General features: G+C 49.0%; 9 protein-coding genes across 9 annotated transcripts; 4 read left to right on the forward strand and 5 right to left on the reverse strand.

Annotated features, from left to right (window-relative positions):
- Positions 1-198: 198 nt before the first annotated feature.
- Positions 199-3,961, forward strand: An19g00100 (uncharacterized protein; the record flags this gene model as incomplete). Its single annotated transcript, XM_059745917.1, has 7 exons — positions 199-329; positions 403-436; positions 503-617; positions 689-1,492; positions 1,553-1,712; positions 1,786-2,587; positions 2,666-3,961. The coding sequence occupies 7 exons, from the start codon at positions 199-201 to the stop codon at positions 3,959-3,961; spliced, it is 3,342 nt and encodes a 1,113-aa protein (XP_059605054.1).
- A 1,196-nt stretch (positions 3,962-5,157) lies between these two features.
- On the forward strand, positions 5,158-7,702 carry An19g00110 (uncharacterized protein; the record flags this gene model as incomplete). The annotated part of the gene is made up of 4 exons (XM_059745918.1): positions 5,158-5,286; positions 5,618-5,728; positions 5,786-5,983; positions 6,104-7,702. The coding sequence occupies 4 exons, from the start codon at positions 5,158-5,160 to the stop codon at positions 7,700-7,702; spliced, it is 2,037 nt and encodes a 678-aa protein (XP_059605055.1).
- A 1,560-nt stretch (positions 7,703-9,262) lies between these two features.
- Positions 9,263-10,212, reverse strand: An19g00120 (uncharacterized protein; the record flags this gene model as incomplete). Its single annotated transcript, XM_059745919.1, has 3 exons — positions 9,263-9,828; positions 9,895-10,079; positions 10,139-10,212. The coding sequence occupies 3 exons, from the start codon at positions 10,210-10,212 to the stop codon at positions 9,263-9,265; spliced, it is 825 nt and encodes a 274-aa protein (XP_059605056.1).
- Positions 10,213-11,688: 1,476 nt separating this feature from the next.
- On the reverse strand, positions 11,689-12,849 carry An19g00130 (uncharacterized protein; the record flags this gene model as incomplete). The annotated part of the gene is given in 3 exon segments (XM_059745920.1): positions 11,689-12,092; positions 12,138-12,347; positions 12,430-12,849. Coding segments are annotated over 3 exon segments (1,034 nt in total), but the record flags the coding sequence as incomplete, so codon positions are not given.
- Positions 12,850-13,767: 918 nt separating this feature from the next.
- On the reverse strand, positions 13,768-14,837 carry An19g00140 (uncharacterized protein; the record flags this gene model as incomplete). The annotated part of the gene is made up of 3 exons (XM_059745922.1): positions 13,768-14,072; positions 14,128-14,512; positions 14,577-14,837. 3 exons carry the CDS (start codon positions 14,835-14,837, stop codon positions 13,768-13,770), a joined length of 951 nt encoding a protein of 316 aa, XP_059605058.1.
- A 1,298-nt stretch (positions 14,838-16,135) lies between these two features.
- An19g00150 (uncharacterized protein) lies at positions 16,136-17,218 on the forward strand (the record flags this gene model as incomplete). Its single annotated transcript, XM_059745923.1, has 2 exons — positions 16,136-16,366; positions 16,430-17,218. 2 exons carry the CDS (start codon positions 16,136-16,138, stop codon positions 17,216-17,218), a joined length of 1,020 nt encoding a protein of 339 aa, XP_059605059.1.
- Positions 17,219-17,517: 299 nt separating this feature from the next.
- An19g00160 (uncharacterized protein) lies at positions 17,518-19,825 on the reverse strand (the record flags this gene model as incomplete). The annotated part of the gene is made up of 5 exons (XM_059745924.1): positions 17,518-17,900; positions 17,987-18,198; positions 18,295-18,714; positions 18,765-19,617; positions 19,687-19,825. 5 exons carry the CDS (start codon positions 19,823-19,825, stop codon positions 17,518-17,520), a joined length of 2,007 nt encoding a protein of 668 aa, XP_059605060.1.
- Positions 19,826-20,227: 402 nt separating this feature from the next.
- On the forward strand, positions 20,228-21,154 carry An19g00170 (uncharacterized protein; the record flags this gene model as incomplete). The annotated part of the gene is made up of 1 exon (XM_059745925.1): positions 20,228-21,154. One exon carries the CDS (start codon positions 20,228-20,230, stop codon positions 21,152-21,154), a length of 927 nt encoding a protein of 308 aa, XP_059605061.1.
- A 214-nt stretch (positions 21,155-21,368) lies between these two features.
- An19g00180 (uncharacterized protein) lies at positions 21,369-23,022 on the reverse strand (the record flags this gene model as incomplete). Its single annotated transcript, XM_059745926.1, has 4 exons — positions 21,369-21,719; positions 21,772-22,192; positions 22,241-22,647; positions 22,699-23,022. The coding sequence occupies 4 exons, from the start codon at positions 23,020-23,022 to the stop codon at positions 21,369-21,371; spliced, it is 1,503 nt and encodes a 500-aa protein (XP_059605062.1).
- Between the last annotated feature and the right edge of the window lie 293 nt (positions 23,023-23,315).

Raw genomic sequence — 23,315 nt, forward strand, 5'->3', positions numbered from 1 at the left:
CGAACGTAATAGCGCAGTCTTACTATCCGGGTGTCGGATGACTTCGGCAGCAGACGAATTGATGAAGGTGGTAGAGACATCGGTGTTGTATAACTTGACTAGAAGCCCCTCGCCTTTCCCCCTTTTAACTTTGTATCTCACTCTGTTTGCATACCCCGGGTAATTTTGGAATCGGTTACCGTTCGGGCGGTGCAAGGAATGGCCCTCCGTACGGGAACTGGCCTATTGGCCTTGTCATTCGCTTTCCTCGCTATCTTCTGCAATATTTCAACTGTTTTGGCACAGAGCTGTAGTGCTTCAAATCCCTGTGCAACAGGATGCTGCTCAAAGTAAGCCCTACCCCTTCCGGGCTGGTTTCACACGATCAGGGAAGTAATTGTGCTCACCATTCCGGCCTTGCAGATACGGGTACTGTGGAACTGGAGAAGATCACTGCGTAAGTCTTCGGGGCTCTCTGTCGTTTACACACTGATCAAATCTAATTGCAAATCTCTAATTCTAGGGAGCAGACTGCATCGCAAACTGTGATTATGAGGCCACGACAGAATGCAGTGCAACAAAGCCGTGCGCTGAGGGATGCTGCTCCAAATTTGGAGTCTGTGGATACGGTCCTGACTGTATGTGAACGCTCGAATACAGAAATCTTTCTATGCGCATACTTCCCTTTCACCAAGCTGACTTCCACAAGATTGCGGTAAAGAAAACTGCGTCGCTAATTGCGAACGTACATCTGAATGTGACCCTGGGAACTGGGGACTGGAGTACTCGAGTTCTTCCACCTGCCCATTGAACGTCTGCTGCAGCAAGTACGGATTCTGTGGAACGACCGAGGAGTTCTGTGGTGACAAAAAGGTCAAACGTCCTTCTTGTGTACCTTCACAAAGGCTGCGGCGCGTCGTTGGTTATTATGAAGGCTGGGCAACCACAAGGCCTTGTAAAGCATTCTGGCCAGAGCAGATACCCAAGGGAGTCTATACTCATCTAAACTACGCCTTTGCAACTATTGATCCGATTACATTCGAGGTCCTTCCACCCACGGCGTTGGAAGCTAAACTTATGACTAGACTAACTTCACTTAAAGACCATGACCCTGGCCTACGAGTGAATATAGCCATCGGCGGTTGGAGCTTCAATGACCCAGGTACTACGGCTTCGGTTTTCACACAACTCGCTGCTTCCGAAGACAACCAGATGAAGTTTTTCCGGTCATTAGCTTCTTTCATGGCCACTTACAACTTTGACGGCGTGGACATTGACTGGGAATACCCCGTGGATAGCGACCGCAGTGGACGAAAAGAGGACTTCCAGAACTTTCCTAAATTCATGTTAAACCTGAAAAATGCGCTGAAAGGCACTGGTGGCCGTGACGAGTTAAGTCTAACACTTCCCACGTCCTATTGGTACTTGAGGAATTTCGATATCAAGGCACTTGCCAAAAGCGTCGACTACTTCAATTATATGTCATATGATCTTCATGGCACATGGGATAAAGGTATTTCTTTTGATAACACCTTCGAAACCAGATAGTCAAACTTACACCTCATTATTCCAGGAAACAAGTGGACTGGCGAGTACTTGGATGCACATACCAACCTCACCGAGATCACAGATAGCTTGGACCTTCTGTGGAGAAATGATATATCTCCGGACAAAGTAGTTATGGGTGTCGCCTTCTACTCACGAGCGTTCACTGTGGAGGATACCAAGTGCATGTTCGTCCTCTTTCCACCATGACTGATAATCAAGATACAGGCGGAATACTGATGCGTGCTGTTGTGCATTTAGGGACCCGGGATGCCGTTTCGTGTCTGTATCAGATCCTGGGGATTGTAGCCGACAGACTGGCATACTCATGAACAGCGAACTTGATGATATCCGAGCCAATAAAAGTCTTACACCGTCGTTGGACAAAGAGGCTGCCGTGCAGATCCTCAAGTGGGGTAATCAATGGGCCTCTTACGATGATAAAACGACGTTCAAGCTGCGCATTGACTTTGCGAAGAAAACATGCCTAGGTGGTATTATGGTGTGGGCTGTGAGCCACGATACCTACGACGGCGCTTACTCGAGCGCTCTGGCAAGTATATCCCCTCAGATCAAACCCATTAAGAAGCTTCAAGTCTCGCCTAATGGTTTGACTGTCACGCGAGACGAGAGGATCAGACAGTGCAAATGGACCTCATGCGGCCAAACCTGCCCAAGTGATTACGTTGCCATCTCGCGATCAGACCCGAAATATCGAAAGGGCGAGCTGATGCTGGATTCGATCCGCTGCCCCAAGGGAGCCAGTCACACTTTGTGCTGTCCAAAGGAGGACGTCCCCAAGTGCGGATGGTATACCCACAACAATGGAAATTGTAGCCCGGACTGTCCATCAGGCTATTTCGAGATCGGTTCAATTTCCTCCAACGGACTGTGTCATCACGACTACGAGGCAGCTTGTTGTGAATCGAACAAGGATTCAACAGGCCTCTACAATACACTACAATGGTCCGAGGCCCCAATGTGTGACTGGGGTGAGTGCCCGGTAGTAGACGACAAGAAATCAACCACCCTCGCTCTCGCAACCGCAGGAAGCGGAGACGCTGTGTGTAATGTCAGAAGTTTTTCTTAGGACGACGGCATAGCTGTCCAGGAGCGGAAGTTGTGCTATGACTCAACCCAGGACAAAAAGACATGGGACAATTGTGACTGGTATGATTCAGTTGATAGTCCACCAAAAGGAAAACCAGACGATTACTGTGTGGATTCATGTCCCTCGGACATGGTGCGACTGGCGACATACAGATATGATGAAAACTGCGCAGGCGGTGTTCGTGCCTTCTGTTGCACCGACAATTATTATACTTCGAAAAGCCAAACCAACCCCGAGATGGCCGACTTCCGGAGCTCGTTGAATAATTACCTGGAAGATGGTACCTGCTCCATGGGTGAGAGTGCCAGTCTCAGTCGCAGAGATGTCTTCGGGCGAGACACAGACAAGTACGAGGACCTGCAGTTTCTGATTCCGCTCCTTTACACGTTGCTAGTGAAGAATGATACCGACCTCAATGCCAAGGAGAAGTTAGAGGCTGGCTATTGGGATGACTGGGCGAAGAGTAACTCTTTGACTGGACTTGTTCTTAGTACGCTGAGATCGTTCGTCCGGCAAACAAGGTTGTGGTATGAAATGGGAGGCAAGTATGTCGCACAGAACATTTTGTGCCGTCCTACTACTTGGAATGACATGGCACAACAAAAGTCAATTCCAGTATGTCAGGGCGATCCTTGTGATGAGGGTGCCGATCCCGATCTATGCAGGACTGCCGAACTAGACGGCGAGACGGATTATGATGACGACGATGATGATGGTAGCAGTAGCAGCGATGAGGACGACGGGACTTTGGATAAGCGAATGCTTTCTGCTCCGTCACACGGCACTTTAGAAAAGCGTGCGGCCCCGAAAACATACAAAGTGTGGTGCGCCGGAACCGGAGACTGGGTAGACGGTTTGAAGATCAAACCTGTCTATTACCCCAGCGCTGGCAGATGGCAGCCAACAGACGTCCAATACAAGGAAGCTCGAACATATCAAAGTCGTACCGATTGCGCAAACCCCTTGGTTGACCCAATGGAGAAGGACGCGAATAACTATGACACTGAACACGTGCTGGAGCTCCAGATGGTCCCGATGTTTTTCCGGTTTGCCACTACTGGAGAACTGACCTCAGGCCGTACGGCATCCTTTCAGCCCATAGATTGCACATTTTTCCTTCCAACATCTCAAGGTGGTATTGACTTCTTGCATCAGTCGGTGATGCCTAAAGCGGAAATCTATCCTGGCGACCCCTACGAGGACAGACGGGCCAAGTCACCTGAATTCAGAATTATGGCCGCACTCGGAACGTCAAAGAACAAGGAGAACTTCTATCTCCTTGAAAAAGCTGTGAATGGTATGAAGGCACGGGTAAGTACAAGATAAGCAATCTACTATAACATAGCGAACGCCCTCTAATAATTTACCGTCCAGATCTTCCGCAACGTTGATCTCGTTGATCAGACAAAATGTGCTGGCTTTATAGAGAATACCTCTAATCCGGGAATCCCACTGAAGGAAATCAAGGCAGCTATTGCAGTTTGGCATTACCTCAACGACCAGGACGTGAAGGACTCGTTTGTTGAACTTGTATCACATCTCCGTGAGGTATGGGTGGAAGTGGACTCCCGCTTTAATAATAACCAGCCCTTATTCTTACCTGCGTGGGATGAATGGTGGCATGATTACATTGAGTACCAAGTCGAACGAACCTCAACCTGGATCACAAATGGAATTGCGGCCATGCGTAAAGTGTGGAGCGATGAGAGCCATGATAATGATCCAGCGAAACTGATTGTACTGGCAGCCTTGAGCGAACTGGAAGCCTTCGAGGTTGAGATTGTCAGATATAACCACCTCATATTTCCCTGAAGCTGGGTTCCAGCAGACGGAAATACGTTGTCAGGATAGAGCGTTAACCTGTGAAAATTGCTTTGATTTCCGGTACCTAAGTCGTAGCGATCCTCGAGTGATCGAAAGCTTTACTTGAATACCAGGGTAAGCAATATAAGATGTTAGTCATTTAGAAAGGCCTCCCAGTATACGCCTAAGCTATCCTAGTAGGAAAGCAGCAGAATACTCGATCGGGAAGGTAGCAAAACGGGGGCTTCGACATCTATATTGTGTCTTACGCGCTCCCCAGCAGGGTTATTTGTCAGCTTCTTGACCGAATAGCTCAGGCTATCTCTATGAGATATTGGGAGGGTTTTAATACGAGGCTTTGTGCTTCGTGAGGATGCCCCTTTTCTGGAGGCGATGGCTAATGCTCTGACTACCTCGTCTAAGGTTATACCGTGATAGTTATACCTAGCCCTATATAGTATATACTAGTACATCCCTTGTATATGCTCTGGGTCATCTTTCTTCAAGATGTACGGTAGAGCCTTCTAAATGCCTGCTGGGGGCCTGACATAGCACGTGACAGGGTTCTACGGAGAACACATCACACAGACAGACCCACCTATATTTACAAGGCCACTTCCTATAGATCTTCATCCAAAAGACGTCTCCTAAGCCTATGTGTGGATGTAGTGGCTACTCGTAGAGAGGCCATCGTCAACCCCTTAGTATGGAGGTTCACAATGACTGAACTGCGGAAGCAGAGGCGCCAAGTCGTCCAGTCCGCTAAGGAGGAAATAGCGCAATTTTGGAGTCAAAGGAAAGGTAGCTCCACAAAGCGTCCTAAGGGGCCAAGCCAAGCCCCTGCCGAGGTATTCATTGTAGTTGAGCTAGTGAAATTTTCTGACCCCATTGCCTGTCACGAGAGATTGAGCTCGCTTATTGATTGTACCGGAGAGGATTGACCAAAACATTAATTCTGACATCGGGGAAGAGCAGATTTCTACTGCGGCCAGGCTCGTAATTCCAGGGCCAAGACCTCCTAACCTAGTGCATCTACTACTTTTCTAAACCCGTCGCGTGTGGGTGCGCTCAACTAGGCAACATTTAGTTTGGTGGGTACGTTAAGGGACTTCCTTGGCTAGCCGCCTTTGGAACCGTGGATCAATCGTGCTGTGTACCTGTCTGAACTCTTCTTATTAGACCACCTTCGTATTCCAACTTCCGCTCTACCCGTCACTCCCCATCCCATCGAAAATCATGCCTACCGTAGATTGTCTGCCTGTGGAAGTGCGACGACGGATTTGCCTTTCTGTAAGTGGCAGAATGAATTGTCTATAACTACGGAAGCAAAGACTCACAAACCCACAGGTCCGTGATTACTCATGGCATGATCTGTCCGCTCTAAGTCGAGCAAGCAAAGAATGGCATGATTTCGCAGCTACGGAGCTTTACAGGCACCTTCGACTGGCATTCTCCGACCGCACAGATCTTCAGAATGACATGTCCGAGCTTCGCACAGATGGCCTTGGTCGTCAGTACCTACGATATGCACGAACCCTCGAACTCGTATGTCTGAAGAAGCCAGGGCTCGAAACCAAAACAGCCAAATGTCTGTGGCAGCAGAAGAATTGGGCAAATGAATATGTCCTCTTCAACCCTTTAGCTTCAATGGACACACTCCTTCAGGACTCATTGTTGGAAACCCGTGACGTCTCACTCCAGTTCCTGACCTGGACCCTCGCCTATTATCGGCAGGAGGACTGGGAGCCGATAATCGACCTCCTTTCGCGCTTGCAGCATCTTCGGCTACTCAGCTACGCCGTGCTCAATATGTTTCCTACTTGCCTGTTCCAAGCGCTTCAACAGTTACACCCAGCCTGCCAATTGGATGTCTGGACTTCCCAGTCTCCAACTCTTGACCTACCCGGTCTAGGACGCTCCCACCGTTGCGTTGGTAAACAGTTCAAAGAGCCTTTTGACCTCAACATCCTGCGTTCCTCAGCACTTCGTACCCTCAAGGCGGTCTATACAGTGGGCCAGGATCCTGAACAGGGATGGATACATAACGACGAGGCCTTCTCTTTCATCTTCACGGCCCCGAATCTTAAACATTTGCTCGTTGACGAGATGCCCGCCCGGCGTGATAATCCGATTATGAAAGTCAAACGGGAATGGCAGGAGTTTGCCTCCCAGGCGAAGCCTTCTCGTACCTCACCCTGCATAGATACCTTGACTTTCATCAATGGCGATCCTCATCACCCGTATGAGCGCATCCTTCTCAATATCTCAACCATGGTTGATCTCTCTAGACTGCGATCCCTTGATGTGGCCGTCAATTCGGAGCCGGCTATGTTAAGTAAAGCAGCATCGATCCTCGGTCATTTGGAACGTCTGTATGTACATATGGTTCCCTGGAATAAGCAACGCATCACCGATTGGTACAATGATCCCGAGGGTTCCACATGGGATGATGAAGAAATGATATCTGCAGTGCAAGCATTCAGGCCGCTACGGTTTTTGTGCCTGCGGGGGTTGCGAAATTTTTCCTCTCTATCCCGCATTCTCTCCTCCCACCACTCCTTGGAGGGCCTCAGTCTTGAGGGTTCCGATCGGCATCCGCGAACACCCCCAGATGGATTCAAATACCCTATCTTCAATAGCGAACACATTCGGTCCATAGCCAAGTTATGCCCGCGACTCGAAGAGCTCCGCATGCCACTACAGCGGTCTCAGGGTAATGCTCAGGAGTGCGAGATTTATAAGGCCCTCGGGCAGCTTTCGCGCATTCAGACCGTTTACCTCGATCTTGACTGCGATCCTCGGAGTTCGCCACAAGAGGACGAAATCCCAGGTCCCAGCTGCCTCCGGGAGATTCTCATCAACTCCGCCATTGACGAAAGCCTCGTAACCGAAATCTTTAAGCTTGTTTTCGTTCACCAGCAGACTCGCAAAATCAAGAACTTGCGCGTCAATCTCGTGGGAGCAGATGGCTTTAGTCGAGAACTGGAACATGTGATCCGGCAGCTTGCTAGATCATTCCTTGTCACCCGAAATGACTTTTACCTCAATACGGATGAGCTAGTGGAGGTCAAGGAGATTGGGGGAGTCGCGTGGCAATTGTGTCGTGAGGACGAGATTGGCTATTCGGGGCCCGTCCATATCCCTCGGGATATCAAGGAGGTTTTGGAGGAGTTCTGGCCGTTGCAATCGGATAGGAATCGAAGTAAGAAGTGGAAGGAGTTTCCATTGCTGGTCCGAAGTTTTCCCCTGGAGAGTATGCACTGAATAAGCCTAGTGAGGAAGTCAACTTTACCCGATTTTGTAGTAAGATTCAATACACATTTGCTTGGCTCATTATGATATTTCTTTCAAATCCTACACGCCCCAAAGCCTAGCTACTATCCATAGTAACATATCGGTGAGGCTCTTCGTAGCATTGTACTTTGGTTCACTAATTTGGCTGTCTATTTGCATGTTGATTCCAAACATTACAGGTACTATATTATGGGACTCACTATTTGTATGCTCTGGCTCTTCGTATAGGAATCTATTATCCAGTTATTGTTTGCTTACGTTGAAGCTGTCCACATCTATGAGCACGATATATACCAATATTTATTTTATGAGTACCGTATCAAAATCTGCTCCGTGAAACAGCCTTAAGACCATTTTCGCGATCTCCCGGGGGTTCGATACCTCCTATCTGAAGTTTTGAACATTATATTTACTCTGTATGAGCCTGAATATGCTTTGCCAGTTTATAGACGAGTCTTACTGCATGTCTGGTTCAAGACATGGCCTAGCAGGCAAACTCGGGAGTTGGAAGATAGTTACGCCGACAATACAAGGGGTTAACCATCGCGGAGGATCAACTCCCCTCAGCTCAGAATGAATTATTGGAATTTCTTGTTAAAAGTGAAGCTTAACTAATATGAAATCTGTTTTAAATTTCTGAATAAAGAATCTGACCAGAATATAAGAGATAATAAAGAATTTATAATTATTAATCTAGCTGCTAGGTTAAACCAGCAAGCGGTTGTTGAAGTTCTGCAGAAGTATAAACCGGTGGATATCCTGCGGACTCCTCTTATTATACTTTGTAGATCGATGCAATCAATTCATTATTGCATGTTGTAGTTTTTATTACAGTCTCTATCTGATCTAGCTTCCCCGCACCGAGTCCTGGGATTACAGGATTCTGAGATATTCTTGGATTATACTCTCTGGATTTTTCCAAATATATACTAAGTGAATAGTCAGAATAATCCTTATCAAGTGAATTCTGGAATTTACCAAAGCAAAACTAACCCAATATAGTTTTCTCAATTGATTTCTCATTTTCATTACGGGAATATTTGTCAAGCTTGGAAGTTGCATTTATGAGAAAAATATCTGGCTTGTAAACCTAGAGCTATCAAATGTAATGATCAGCTCAGCAGCGGATAGCCAGTCTATATTATTGGTCAGTAATTGAGGACTTGCTCTGTTCGACCGCTGATAAGATGATATTCTTGTAATATAATTAATTTGAATTTTATAACTCACCTTATTTTAGTTGGAACAATGCGAACGGAAAGATATATGTATTTTCACCCTAAAATGATCGGGACTGGGATTACTTGCCTGAGACAGAGTCTGTACATACGGTTGCTAGCATCATACCCGAGATGAGATGACAGTTGTACGACGAATAGGAGTTATGGGCTTTTTTAGGCGTGGAAAATAGTTAAGTTTTGACGGGCAGCCAGCTTGCATGAAGATTGGAGTATTCCCATGATTTCCTTGGACGCACGTCTACCCAGAAGACATGGGACAGGACAGTGGCAGAGTTCTAGTGTCATCAATTTATAATTTCAGTTTACAAGCCTCTCCTCTCTTTGCTCCAACTGGCATTTTCGCCACCTGGACTGCTTCCTTTGACAATCTTAACATATCATGATCCGACTGCCGGCTTCTGTACTCAGACCAAAAATTTTCATCTTTCAACCAGCCGGCGTACCACTTCCGAATCCATCCGGCCGCAGTCTCTGCACACCATCCGACATTTTCAAAAACGAGAGTATGCGACCCATCTACCAGGACAGCCTTTTCTACCGCTCCAGTTTGAACCCCACCGCTACCACCCACTCCGATTCCTGTTACTCGCATCTTGACGTCCTGCGCGTCCGGCAAAGACAGGAAGCTCTTCTCCCCAAAGACCCAGAGGACACTCGGTCTCAGAAACGGTAGATTTCTCATGGCGGACCAGCATTCCGGGCGTGAAAAGAGATACGGCCGTTCCCGTTCACTATCCCAGTCAGGTAGCAAGAGTCGGTCCAGATGCTCGGATTCCAGGTTCATCGTAGAGAAGCTCCACGCTTCTTGGTGCTTTGTTGTTCTTAGCGTCACAGCTTCGGCGCCAACTTTTGGATCTGAAGGGTGGTATAGTGCAGTTGGGACTTTGCGTAGCCCGTATTGGAGGTATCTTTCTCGCGTACGAGGATCCCAATTTCGGAGGCCTTTCGATAATGATGCTTTGGCGCTTTCGGCATTCGGCCAAAGGTCTCGGCGGAGGCTAGCGGGAAGCGCTGGGTTGGGACCACCGAAGGAAGCCTCGATGATGACGGGCTCGAAGAGGATGAGCGTGGACAGCAGGCGCGGATGGATGATCGAAAGATTAACCCTGTTCTCTTTGTTAGAGGTTTTGGTGTGAAAGAATCATGGCCGAGCGATGAGGCTTACAGTTGTGCACAGCCCATGCCATGCGCAACACCGATGATCGGACGAGGGATCTCATCGCGGAATTGGTTGACCATCAGGAGGAGGTCGCGGGAATGGTCGTACCAATTTGCTGCACGTCACATGAATTTATATCAGTTAGCCTCAAGTCCAGCGCTTTGCCATATCGATGCACACAAGCAGAACTTCATTGACCTACTGCGATCGCCTTGAATATATTCATTGAGAACCCCGCTTTCCCCCTGGTTGGATGTGTCTGCCATCCAGATTCCCCGCAGAGGCACCCCTCTATGCTTCAACTCGGTGTAGATGTCCTCCCAGAGGGGCTCGTAGGTTTCCTTCGGAGAGCCATTACCAGGGGACCCGATAATGGTGATCGCGTTGTCAGGCACTGGATCGGGGCGGTCGAGAGGGATATATTGTTTGATCGCGAGCTGGTGAGGGGTTTCTTGTCTGCCCCGGGTACTTTGTGGGTACTCTCGGATGTGCTGCCCGGGAATGATGTGGTCAATTATTTGAAAGGGAAAAGACATTGTTGTTGTTTCTGCGAAGGTGATTTCGCGCGTACCCTGATCGAGGGGATTTTTGTGTTGCTGACGAAAATAAGTTACGTTAAAATGGTGGAAGTTGGTGTTCCATCGAGCTGTAAGCACAAGGCTGTGCTAGTGCCATCATCCTCGGCTTTGTAAGTTGTTGACCAATCCGCTCTTAGCCTCAATTGGCTGATCCTTTCCATCCTTTCCTATCCGGAGCGGCCTTGAGACCCTACAAGTCCCTGTTTCAATTGCTGGGGCTCCCCGACTGTTGTCCACTGGCAGATATATGCGATATCGGTTTTCGTGCAGTTGTTAGCGCTTTGGCATTATTCGACTACGCAAGTCTGCGCAATTCTTCACGATCTCACTTCTAGGAGGGCATCCGTCCTTTCTGCCTTTGGCCTGCTTGTTCTTCCTCCCTACATCTCAAGAAACAATCGCATTTCTCAGTTACCCAGCGGTGGATATGAGTAAAGCTCCTTAGCCGGACGATCCACGGCGTAGCCGAAGCTCTGGCTTCCCGGAATACCGCATCATGCTGGCCCCTGAGTACGAATCGGAATCGAAAAAAATTCTACCTCATGGAAGCTCTGGTCAATAGAATAAAGTCAAGGGCAAATAAATGATCAATGATGAAGACAGTTTTGACAACGAATATACTGACTTGTCCTATTTAGATCTTCGGGGATGTAGAGCTGGTAGATAAGGAAGAGTTGGCCAAGTTCATTGAAAATACTTCCAAGCCAGGCATACCCCCCGAAGGCGATCAAAGCGGTCATTGCAGTATGACATTACCCGAAGGATCGGGAGGTGCAAGTGTTACTTGTATAGGCATTGTTGCAAACCTTCAGAAGGCCGTGGAATACATCAACGATTCATTCAATAAAAATGAACCTCTCTTTCGATCAGCTTAGGATGAGTGGTGGCATGGTTACATCAATAAGCAGATACAACGCACGTTGACTTGGATCAAACGTGCCAGTCGCTTAATGCGCACTGTATGGGAGCACGATAGTATTAAATATCATCCCGCAAGGAGATTCGTCCTGCAGGCATTGGACCACGCCGGGAGGGGAAAGGGAATGACTTACCATGTAAAAAAATCGCAGACATAAGCAACGACAGAGTTTCATTCATGCCAAGATAAGTTTCGAATATGATAGATTGATAGAAAGTTATCGCATTGGCCCCACAGATCTGTTGCCCATCTGTAACGCAACAGCGATGAAGGCGCGGTTGGCGAATTGTGCTGGTCCATTTCGAAGATATCCTTGAACGACCCCTGTCCCGTTTCCTGAAGCGTCATTTCAATCTGTTCGATTTGGTGAACGATACTGGGGCTGTCGATGGGCTCGTCGCGGAGCTTGGCAAGGACATTGCGGGCGTCATCAATGCGGCCCTTTTTAATCAGCCAACCGGGGCTACGCTATTAGCACTCTCATGTATCATGATGGATGGGAGTATACCGTACCGAGTCGGGCCAAACGGGGTCCCAGCATAGGAATCCCAAGCAGAGAAAACAAGCAAATACAAGAGGAAGCCTCCAGGTCACCGATCCGTCTGTAAACGCGACTCCGTATTCCAGCCACCCAGCCAGCGCTAGCCCGGTACATAAAAGGATACTCTGTAGCATGGCAATAAATCCTCTTAACATGGGCTGAACAGTCTCACTCTGCCTATAGGAATCAATGTCTGGTTATCAGAATCTGTTAAATACCTATAATACGATGCATAGCCAAGGAGAATGAGTGTTCATACCAATTTGGCCCAGTAGCAGTGACTCCACCAAACCCAAAGCCAGCAATAAGCCTCCCAATTGTTAACTGTGGCAAGGAGAATTCACTCGACTATAGTACGGAGCCGATGATACAGACCCAGCCAGAACGTTCTCTTCCGGCCGAGGATACCTCCCACGAGTATACAACTAAGGGCACTGCAGAGGCAGCCCAAATTGAAGATTGCCGTTACTGTTCCCTTGATACGTGAGTTTTCTGCTTCCTTGGAGCCAGTCATATTGACGGTGTCCATCTGGGGGAAAGTGTGTACCCATGACTGTCGAGTTTCGATGCCCGAAGTCACAGCCATGAGATAACGGAAGCAGATGTAGGCCGGGAGAATGACCGTACAGATGTGCCCGATGTTGAGCTTTGTACTACGGAAGCCTAATGCTGGTTTCATCTTGCCGTATGGGGAGGATATGGTGAATTAAGTTGGTTATGCGTATATGAACGGGTTATGGGGATAGAGTGGTAAGAGAGAGGACTACACGCAGAACAGAACGCATGGGAACTGATCTAGCTCTAAGCGAAGGTTTTTAGGGGAATCCCGGAGACCCCAATACCAACGGGTTACCATGCCATCATTGTACCAGACCCATATTTTCGTCCGGGGAATCGGGGGGTCGAATCCTGTATTGCGCAGGGAATCCGGAGGAGTTGTGGAGGCATTGGGGAGTTTGAAGTCGAGTTTGGTACCGACAATGCTATCAACTAGCCAGTTGTAGGCTTAAGTTCAAGGTAGCGATCCACATCCTCCACATAAGCTTAACTGATTGGGACTATTAAGCTGTGGGTCCCGGCCTTTTCCGCGCGAGTCCATCAAGTCCGATGCGTTTTCGCCGTACACTAAATAAGACGGTGTCGCGTAACGGGCGAATTTATTTTCTTTGAAAGTAGTCCACGCTTAGGTAAGGAAGAAAATTGGAACATAAATATGCGACAATGGCATGGTGTTTCTTGGGTTCAGACAATTTGATAAATTCACACAAGTGCGCAAGTCTTCAGGAAACAATATATTTATTTAACAAGGTGAGGCTTGTAGACGTGATTGTATATTATTGATCGACATTATACTCAACAATTCTCGGACGTCATCTTGTACTCACCTCAGTTTCACCTCAGCCTTGATCATTGAAGTAAAAAGTAATTCTGACATGCGTAGCACTGACTGAAATGCGAGGTTTAAAACTCAGAGTGCCCTGCTTGTTGTTGATGTAAAGTGCTTGTAATGTCCGTAAGAGTTACCGGGGTATTGCGGCAACAGATATCAAGTGATTATTTCAATGCAATAATTTCTGTAAAGACCATAGCTGTCATCCTATTGATTCTCCGTTTGGTCCAGTTTACGCTTCACCAATTCAGTCAACAGCACATCACGATCCCCCTCAACCTTCTTCAGGTCGACTTGCGATGTCCACCCATTGACGTTCTTCTTCAAGCCATCAACTTGCTCCTCGGATCCCAAGTCAAATTTATTCTGTTCCATATCGTCGACCCACGACTTCAACGCCGGGCCCAAATGATCCATAAAATGGGTGAAGTCTCCCCCGCCGCCGAGGGTATTCGTCATAATTGGCCCTGTCAGCGCCCACCGCAGGCCGAGGCCGGAAGTGACAGTTTTGTCTATACGCCATTAGAAGTTCTTCCATATTGCAACAGGAGGAAGATTAATGCTCACCCAGGTCTTCTGCAGAGACAATCCTTCGTGTAACGAGGCTGTATGCCTCGGCACACATTGCGGCTTGTAACCGGTTGGCGATAAAGCCAGGAGTTTCTTGATTCACAATCACCGGATCCTTGTCTAGACCCTTGTAGAATTGGTATGCAGCCGCCACATAGTCTTGGCTTGTTCCTGGATGAGGCACGACCTCGACCAGAGGTACTAAGTGGGGAGGGTTGAAAGGGTGACCGATGAGGATTCGAGATGGGTTATTTGTGCATTCTGTGACAAATTCTGACGACGGAAGGCCGGAGGAGGAGGATGCGATGAGGATATGGGAAGGGGTCTTTGCGTCCAAGTGCGCGAATAGACGGCGTTTGAAGTCTAGTCTTTCTGGCCCATTCTATCATAATAGTTAGCATGCATGACGAACTGCAGAGGAGCTCTAAGGATGACCGGCCACTGACTTCTTGAATCATGTCTAGGCTTCCGAGGTAAGGCTCAATGTCCTTGACGAATGTGTAATTCTTCAGACAAGCGGCAGGAGCAACCATAGCATTAGGTACTGCGGAGCAATACTCCTGCAAGTAACCACGCAGCTTTGCCCCAGCTCCTGGCGCTGGGTCTGTTACAATCACTTGGAGGCCCTTGGCAAGGAAGAGTGCTGTCCAGCTGGCTCCGATCACGCCTGCGCCGATCACGCCGACCGTTTTGATTGGGGAGGACATCGTGGGATTTTGTGAGTCTTTGCTCTTCACACACTTCTGAAGAGTGTAGTGAGAAATGTCTATAAATATAGCCAGCGCTGTCGACTTCACAGTTGACCAGCCTCCGTCATGCTTTTGGTAGTGGCCAATATCTCGGAAGCTCCAGTCGGCTACCTAATCGGGCAATATCCACCTCGGAAGCGGCTCGATGTTGATGACGACGATTATTGAAGAGATGTCCCGGCAATCCCAGCGGTCGGGAGTTGACCGGCGTTAAGCCGGTAATTGCTCGGAATGACATTAATCACCAGAGGCGAATTACCGTGTTGGGCCAGATCCAGCGGGTTCCGTGGTTTCGGCTTGGCAACATTCACTTTCCGCAAGTTCGGGATGCCAATTCTAAAACATCGGGATCAATTTGGAAGGGCGACCCACGATGTTCAACGGTTTGATGGGTCTATTGTGGGGGGGGGGGAGAGTGAATGATGGCCGTATATAGTCACAGTATCCTTGAGCTTTTAGATCCTCCCTGCTTCGCAGCACTTCAATACTTACTATTTCTCTTTAGAATATTGCTGTCCTGCAAACATCTGACACCCTTCACGATGACTTCCCACGAAACGACGTCAAGTGCAGACATCTACGGCCCCGGGACTTTTGTCGATAAGGATTTCCTTCCCGCACCCCAAGATGCTAGCCGCATATTCGAGTATATCGCCAAGCGCACGCCTGGGTTCACTCAGGATTATGAACTGTGGAGGACCGTCAGCTTCACTGGCTGCGACCTACCTGTCATCCCTGGCCCTACCAAGGCGCCTCTCGTCGCCGCTGCCCTGCATGCCATGTGTGGTGTCGTCGCCCACGAGATTATAGAAGATCGCGATGGTACCGCAGCCCGCAATCAGAACGTGAAGGTGAACACCGATCACGCGGCCATCTGGCTAGGGACGATCTTTGCGGCGTCCGTTGAAGGAAAGGACATGTCGGAATTGGTCCGGTCGCGCAAGCTACCGTCCCTTTTCGAGCGTGATTTCGAGAAGGGCTGGCAAGCAACGCCTTTGAAGCAACGGTCGACTGCGATCTACAAAACCAAGACGCCGGGAGTTTGGTATCAGATCCATGGCTCCCTAGACGCCGCGCCTGTTCTGCGTGCTCTGGGAATAAATCCCGACTACCCGGCCAAGACGTCGGACGAAGCCTACGAATACATCAGTAAGCATGTCGAGCAGTGGACTGCGGATGAGCTCGAGATGCTCAATGTCAAGAACGGATTCTGTGGCAGTATCTGCTTCACGCCGCAAGGGTGGGCAGATACGTTGATGGGTAAGAGACTTGCCGAGCACCCGCTGGTCGGTTACTCGCGCCAGTCGCATGCCATCCCGACTCCCCCCATTCCATTTTCCAAGGTCGCGAACGATAAGCGACCACTCGCAGGCATCAAGGTGGTCGAGCTGGTGCGTATTATCGCTGGTCCCGTAATTGGCAGTACTTTGGCCGCACTCGGTGCCGACGTCATTCGCGTTAACTGCAGTCGCTTGGTGGATCTCAACGTATGTTCCGTATTCTTGCTGGAACACTTTTCAGGACATGGTGTGCTAATATGAAAACTTCAGGTTCTGCAACTTACCCTCAATGCTGGAAAGCGGACCATAGATCTCGACCTGACGAAGAAGGAGGACAAGTCACGCCTGCGGGAACTCATCGAAGGGGCCGATGTTTTTGTTCAGGGTTTCCGCCCCAACGCGATCGCAAGAAAGGGTTTTGGTGTTAATGATCTTCTCGAGATGGCCGGTAACCGTGGCAAGGGTATCGTCTATGTCGAGGAGAACTGCTACGGCCCCGACGGCCCATACCACGAGAGACCTGGCTGGCAGCAGATTGGAGATGCTGCATCTGGTTCGTCGTACGTGATGGGTCGTTCCCTAGGCTTCACAGACGGGACAAGCGTCCTGCCTCCGCTGCCCATCTCTGATATGACAACCGGGCTTGTCGGAGCCTTGGGCGCACTGATGGCTCTCCGGGATCGCTCCCGCCACGGCGGCTCGTATCGCGTGACTAGCTCGTTGGTCAAGGCTGATACGATTAACCTCGAGCCTGAGATCGGGCTTTACTCGCCCGAAGTTGTCGAAAAGTGCACCCAGTTGTTCAAGTGGGGGCACATCGGCCCCTCGCAGTTCGTCACAGAAATCCTGCTGGTTGTCATGAATGGATGGAAGAATGTATTCCCTCAGTATTTCAAGGCTGGTCCTGAATCGCTGCTCTCCAGCTTCGGAGAGGGCCCTTGGGGTAAGATGGAACTTCTGAGGCCTGTGGCTCAATTAAGTGACCCAAGCGTAACGCCTCGTTGGCTGACACCCTCCGTGCCTAATTGCTACCATGATCGCAACATCAATTGGTTGTGAGTATTAGACTCCTGATGCACCGATAATGTCAAGCAGCAACCCTATTTGAACATTAATCGCAGGGCAATTGCGGCGTGTTGCACCCATTCTTCTTGCACAATACTAGCGAAGGTATTTTTCACGAACCATACACCGTAATAGTTTTTTGTCTTTCTTCAAAGGATGTAAATGGAACCTCTTCTTCACCAAACCCGCATGGGATTCCGATGTGTAAACTGTTGCCAGTAGGTAGCCGATCAGTATCGAGTACTGGTGATCCACAAGAGAGTTGATGCGTCCTTAGAAACCAATTCTGAGGCCTACAACCCCCAACTATCGGGAAGCGGTGCTTCATCGCCGAGCTGCGCGAAGAACATGGGCCAGTTGTTCCAATCGAAGGTATAGTTCTCTATGATTCCCAAATCGTCCCCCATCATCGCCGGAGGCTCTTGAGAACCTATGACAAAGTTCTGCACGGATGTGTTGTCATGACCTCTGGAAACTGGTAACGCTTCAGGGTGTCCAATGTTCGCTATTGATGTGCGCCGACTAATGCTTTGCTCAATTAAATTCAATGCAGAACGGCACCTCGATGCCAGCGTAGTATGTTTTTCATAATTGCTGAGAATGTCTCGTGCACGTTGCAGAATGCCCTGCAAGCGAGACGCGGAGAAGTGTTCCACTATCTGCGGCGATGATTGAGCTGCAAGCAAATTTGTTACAGCCATATAGACATCTTGCTACTGTTAGCCGACCGTGTTCACTTACAGCATAATAAGCGCCACTTACATGAGACAGTGTACCAATTGGATGGTAAGATGTAGGCCTGCTTCTGCCCGGGGGAGTTCCGGACGATAAATTCAACCATGTCGATGGCCGCCTTTGTGCAGTTCACCTGGCATTGGAATACAATGTGGGGCATGATCTGGTCATCATCCGCATAGAGACCAGTACCAGGCGCGTTCTCGGCCTTCTGTTGATGTATCTGTAGAAGCAGGATCCTGAACAGCAGGAGCCGGACTGAAAGATACCTTCATGTACGAAAGATGTCAGTGCTTTGTTGTTATCACAGGTTCATCAAGGTTGTAGTTACAGACCTGGCTCGTAGGATATTCGCTTCACGAGTGATGTGCTTTGTTGGCGTGGGATCTTCCAGCTCTGACGGCATCTGAAAGAACGGGTGCAGGCCACGGGCCCAATTATTCAGGGTAGAATCGATGCGAAGTAAGCTCGCGAATTTGTCAAAAAGGAGTGCACAGCTTTCCTCGCGATCATTGACATTGCTAGAGGCATAATGACGATTCTTGCTGTCATCGAAGGCAAAGAACGTCTCAAGTACTTCTGCTATAATGTGGTGTAGTCGGCAAAAGGATGTGTAAAAAGTTAGTTTCGATGGTAGGCTGATAGTTGGAGTGTCGCTCCTGGTTTCTTCAGACTTAAGTACTAGCGCGTTCAACCCTTCCTGTGCGACCGATCGAGGGACTTTGAGGGGGCAGCCAAAAGTCATGGCGCAGATTCTGGGGTGGCTTCAGTATCAGCACTCATGATTGCGGCTCTGGTATCATACCTGTCCATAATAACGCATCCGTTCCAAACCTGACGCGCTAGGTCTCGGTCTTTTGGGTTGTCCATCCCCTCCGTTGTCTCAGGGATATGTAATCCAAGCTCCTGGGCGACATGAATCGCGGTTCCAATAATCCGGAAGCACTTCTGGGGCTCTTTGTCATGCTGGAGATAAACTGCTGTGAGTAACAGTATCTGAATTATTTCAATGTTGTACATGTCCATCAGATTGTAGGACATCAGCGCCTGAGCTCGGTCGAAGAAGACAACAGAGGATGGATAGCGGTCAAGCGGGGTTTCCCCTTGAGATGCGACACAGGATGTGGCGAACATGAGATTCAGAAGGCAATGGAGGACGGTCTCGTTCATTGTCAGTTCGCCATCACGAACCCATAGGGTCTCGTATGCTTTTTCAAATGAAGGCCTGTCTAGCCAGGGGTAAGCGCTGTCGACATAGTCCCAGTAGAGGCTCAGAAGGTTGTCCGCCTGCTTTCGTGGAGGAACGGCAAACTCCACATCTGCATGTTCGTTGTGATATTGCTTTTGCAACTTTGGCAGACGTTTCAATGCTTTTGGTAGTATTGAAGTCCGATTTTGTATTTTGTTGGCAGGGGTACCGGGTGCGCCTACCTGGATTCCGACATCTGGGAGGAGGTGTGCACCACTGGATGCGCCAAACAGGCCGCCGGTCGGGACGAATCCACTGAAGCTGCTGGCAGCATCATCATCATTGATTTGTGGGCAGTCGTTCGATAGTCGCTCACTTGTGTGGCTCGACTGCTCACTGACATCAGCCTCACGGTATTCACAGGCCGTGGTATGCGAGGTTCGTTTCCGTCTCGAGCAGGGACCGCAGACTAATGCACGATGAGTCTAAGTATGTTCTCCACTGCGAGTGACAAGGAGTGTTATTGGTTCAGTCTTACTTGGTCTAGCACCATCGCACTTGGTTTTCCTGGCCTTGCATACATTGCAGGCAATTCTAATCTTGGCCCGTTTCGGCTTGGGTTCGCTCAAGGTCTGGCCATGTGGGGAAGAGTGGCCGGCGTGGAATGAGAACATCATCATGCGAAGAGGAATACATGGAAAAGCAAGAGATTCCGAGTTTCCCGCCGAATTCTAGAATCCATCCGTGCGATTATGTCATCCGCTTCCGCTCCCAATGCGGTAATCCGAGGACCAGCGGATAGTCGGCATCAATCATCAACAGTTGCCCAGAAGCCCAAAGCACAAAACTTGGAAGAATCGGTATGCCGGTGGGTCAACTTGTCGGTTACAAGGTAGATACTTAATGGCTCAAGCCATTAAGTGCGCGTTGAATAATTAGTTGATCCCGAGGTTCTCGGCTTCGCTGTTCTCCTACTCTTTATATATAGTAGTCCTCCATTGAGCTCTTTTCACTTCTCAACTTAAACCTCAACCCTAGTACTACTAGTATCACGAAGAAACAAGGTACACACTATCACAATGGCACCTCGACCTGACCCTCCAGCAACGGGACGTGTTTACTTCCTCGACATCGGAATCTCAACCTCTGAGCCCAATGGACGTCTTTTGTCCTGCAAGCCCGATGGCTCCGATTTCCGCGAGCTGATCACTCAACTCAACACCCTGCCCGACGGTATCGCCATTGACTCTGACCGCCAACACATCTACTGGACAAACATGGGAATTCCGTCCGCCGATGATGGATCCATCCAGCGCTGCGATTACTCAGGGAATAACATCGTCACCATCATCCCAAAGGGATACACCCATACCCCGAAGCAATTGATCATTGCTCCACGATCTCAGAAGCTGTACTGGTCTGATCGCGAAGGCCGACGGGTCATGCGAGCGAATCTAGATGGGAGTGAGATCGAGGTACTTTACAGGGCCACTTCAAGTGAGGGCACAAACACACCCGCTGTTCTTGACTGGTGCGTGGGCATTGCGGTTGACGAGGAGGCACATTCGGTATATTGGACACAGAAAGGGCCATCGAAGGGCAACCTTGGCCGGATCTATCGCATGGGACTTGAGATGAGACAGGGTGAATCAGCGGAGTCGCGGACAGATGTTGAATGTCTCATCGACGGTCTGCCTGAGCCCATCGACCTGGAGTTAGACCACGCCACAAGGACATTGTACTGGACGGATCGTGGAGATCCGCCTCGGGGAAACACGGTGAACTCAGTCGATCTTTCCAGTGCGCCCGTGAATAAGTTGGAACCGAAGATTCTGGTGCGCAAGCTTCATGAGGGAATTGGAATTGCTTTGGATACCAAGAATAAGCGTATGTTTTTCGGGGACCTGGGTGGCTCATTGTACAGTGCCAATTTTGATGGGACATGCAAGTATACCATCGTGGCTGATGTTGGGGGTGCAATCACTGGTGTGGCGTATGCTGGGTAATAGATAGAGTATTATGAAGTTAAGCTAGAAACTGTTGTATATATGCACCTATCTAATTTATCATCCTCTGCTGTACTCACTGCCTTCGCACTGTAAAATTCTTTATAAACAGGACATAGATTAGCATATCTTGTTGACTCTAGTAGAGGTCTTTTTATGGCATTCCGCATGCGTTCCAGCTGTATGTTCCCTGACTTGACAAATCGGCCATTCGTCAGTACGAATATCTGAAGTGAACGTTCTCCGTATCTGTCTGGTCCAGCTCAGTATCTCTCTGGTTTCCTCTTAATGCAATTCCGTTCTTCTTGCGATTCAAGTGCGCCGCATAGACTGCGAACGCGAGCAAGAGAAAAATCTCCACACAATATGCGACCAACATCGCAATGATTCCCGATGTATATTGGGGCGCTTCATCTGACTTGAATGCAAACGGCCCGATAATATTTCCGACACAGTACGAAATGAAGAATATGGCATTAACAACCGATCGTTTGGTTGTGCCTCCTGTATTTGCGGTGATGAGGGACATGATCAGGGCGAATGATGCTGTATAAGTACTCGTTAACTAAATCCAATTAGCATTCATCTTACTATTGGAGGGGTAGAATGTGGAATACCCAGTAGCAAACCAGCAGAGCGATTTTGTGATCTCTCGATATGGTATGGATCCCGACCGCTCCCGCCAGAGCCGGACACACATACAAAGCACCAACGATACACCTCTTCTGGCCCGGCAGCCATCGCTGAATGTACATAGCGGACACATTGGAGACAAGGATCACCATCCCGTACGGGATCTGGAATAATGTCGTGACTAGATTCGAGTATCCGAACCCCTCAATGATCAGACTCCCAAAGTTACTCGCCGCCCCGTTGACGACTTGTGTGCAGACGCCGCACAGGAAGAAAAACCAAGTTTTGGGATCTGTCAGCGACTCCCATATCTGGTACATCTTGATCTCGGACACCCTTATGCCGGAGTGTTGGGGGCCGAGACGATTGATCGCGATGTGCTTTTCTTCTGCGGTAAGCCAGCCACTGTTTGATCAGCAATGGTAAAACCGGACAAGGATGAGAGACTCATACGCTGTAGCCGGACCATCCGCAAGAGTGAAGAACATGAACACTCCCCATGCAGAAGATATGGCACCTATAATGATGAACAGATACTGCCATGATGCTAGGTCGCCATGGATATGGCCAATAGCAAACGCCAAGAGCCCACCAAAAGCGTTTGCAATACCCAGAAAGGTCGACCACCATCCAATCCTGATCGGCTGTTCTTCAATAGTATACCATGTTGCTGTGATGAGGAGGTAAGCTGGTGTTGAGCAGGATTCGAGAGCACCGAGGACAAATCGAAGACCAAGAAAGGGTTGGAAATGCGTGCACGCCGCCAGAGCCATGGTCACTCCACCCCAGATGAAGATGTTCGCGGATAGCCACTTTGACACGGAGAGTTTCTGCATAGCGAAAACAGAAGGGTACTCAAACTGCCAAGGTCAGTAAGATGTGATATCTATGGGTTACACGAATGTCTATACGGCGAGATATCCAAAATAGAACATGCTCCCTGTCATTGTTAGCATGTCCTCATGTAGAAGAAGGTTGCTCTTACCCAGCCAACTATATTCAGTCCCTTTTAGATGCAAATCCTCCTTGAGTCCAAAAACAGCGGCATAGCCCATCATTGCTTTGTCGATGTAAGTGATGAGATACGTGACGCAGATGAATGGAATCACCATCCCATCTAATTTCCTGATTACCCGACGTAGAAGATCTGGGTCGAACTGGGCTTGCCATTGTGCTTCGTCTACACTTTTGCCCTGCTCCACTGACTCAAGATGGTCTGTAGTTATTTTCGACATGATTCATAGTTTGTGTTGACTGGGTTGCTAGTTCAGCGAGGATCTAAGCTGGAGATAACCCGGTTGAACGGATGATCTTAATTTATCGACTCTGTACACCCAAGAAGATTTATATAGGCATCCCAGTTAAACTTTTTCACAATTAGCGGTTCAAAGTGAAATCTAGCACTTGCGATTCACCCCGCATTCGCTATCGTGGTCTACACCAGCCGGCCAATTGACTGCTAATTGCTAGTGCAAATTCCGGGGCCCCGGGTTATCAACTGTGGAGATTGGCTGAAGCTAGTCTGGGC

This window comes from Aspergillus niger (genome assembly GCF_000002855.4).
Source record: "Aspergillus niger supercontig An19".
Classification (NCBI taxonomy): Eukaryota; Fungi; Ascomycota; class Eurotiomycetes; order Eurotiales; family Aspergillaceae; genus Aspergillus; species Aspergillus niger.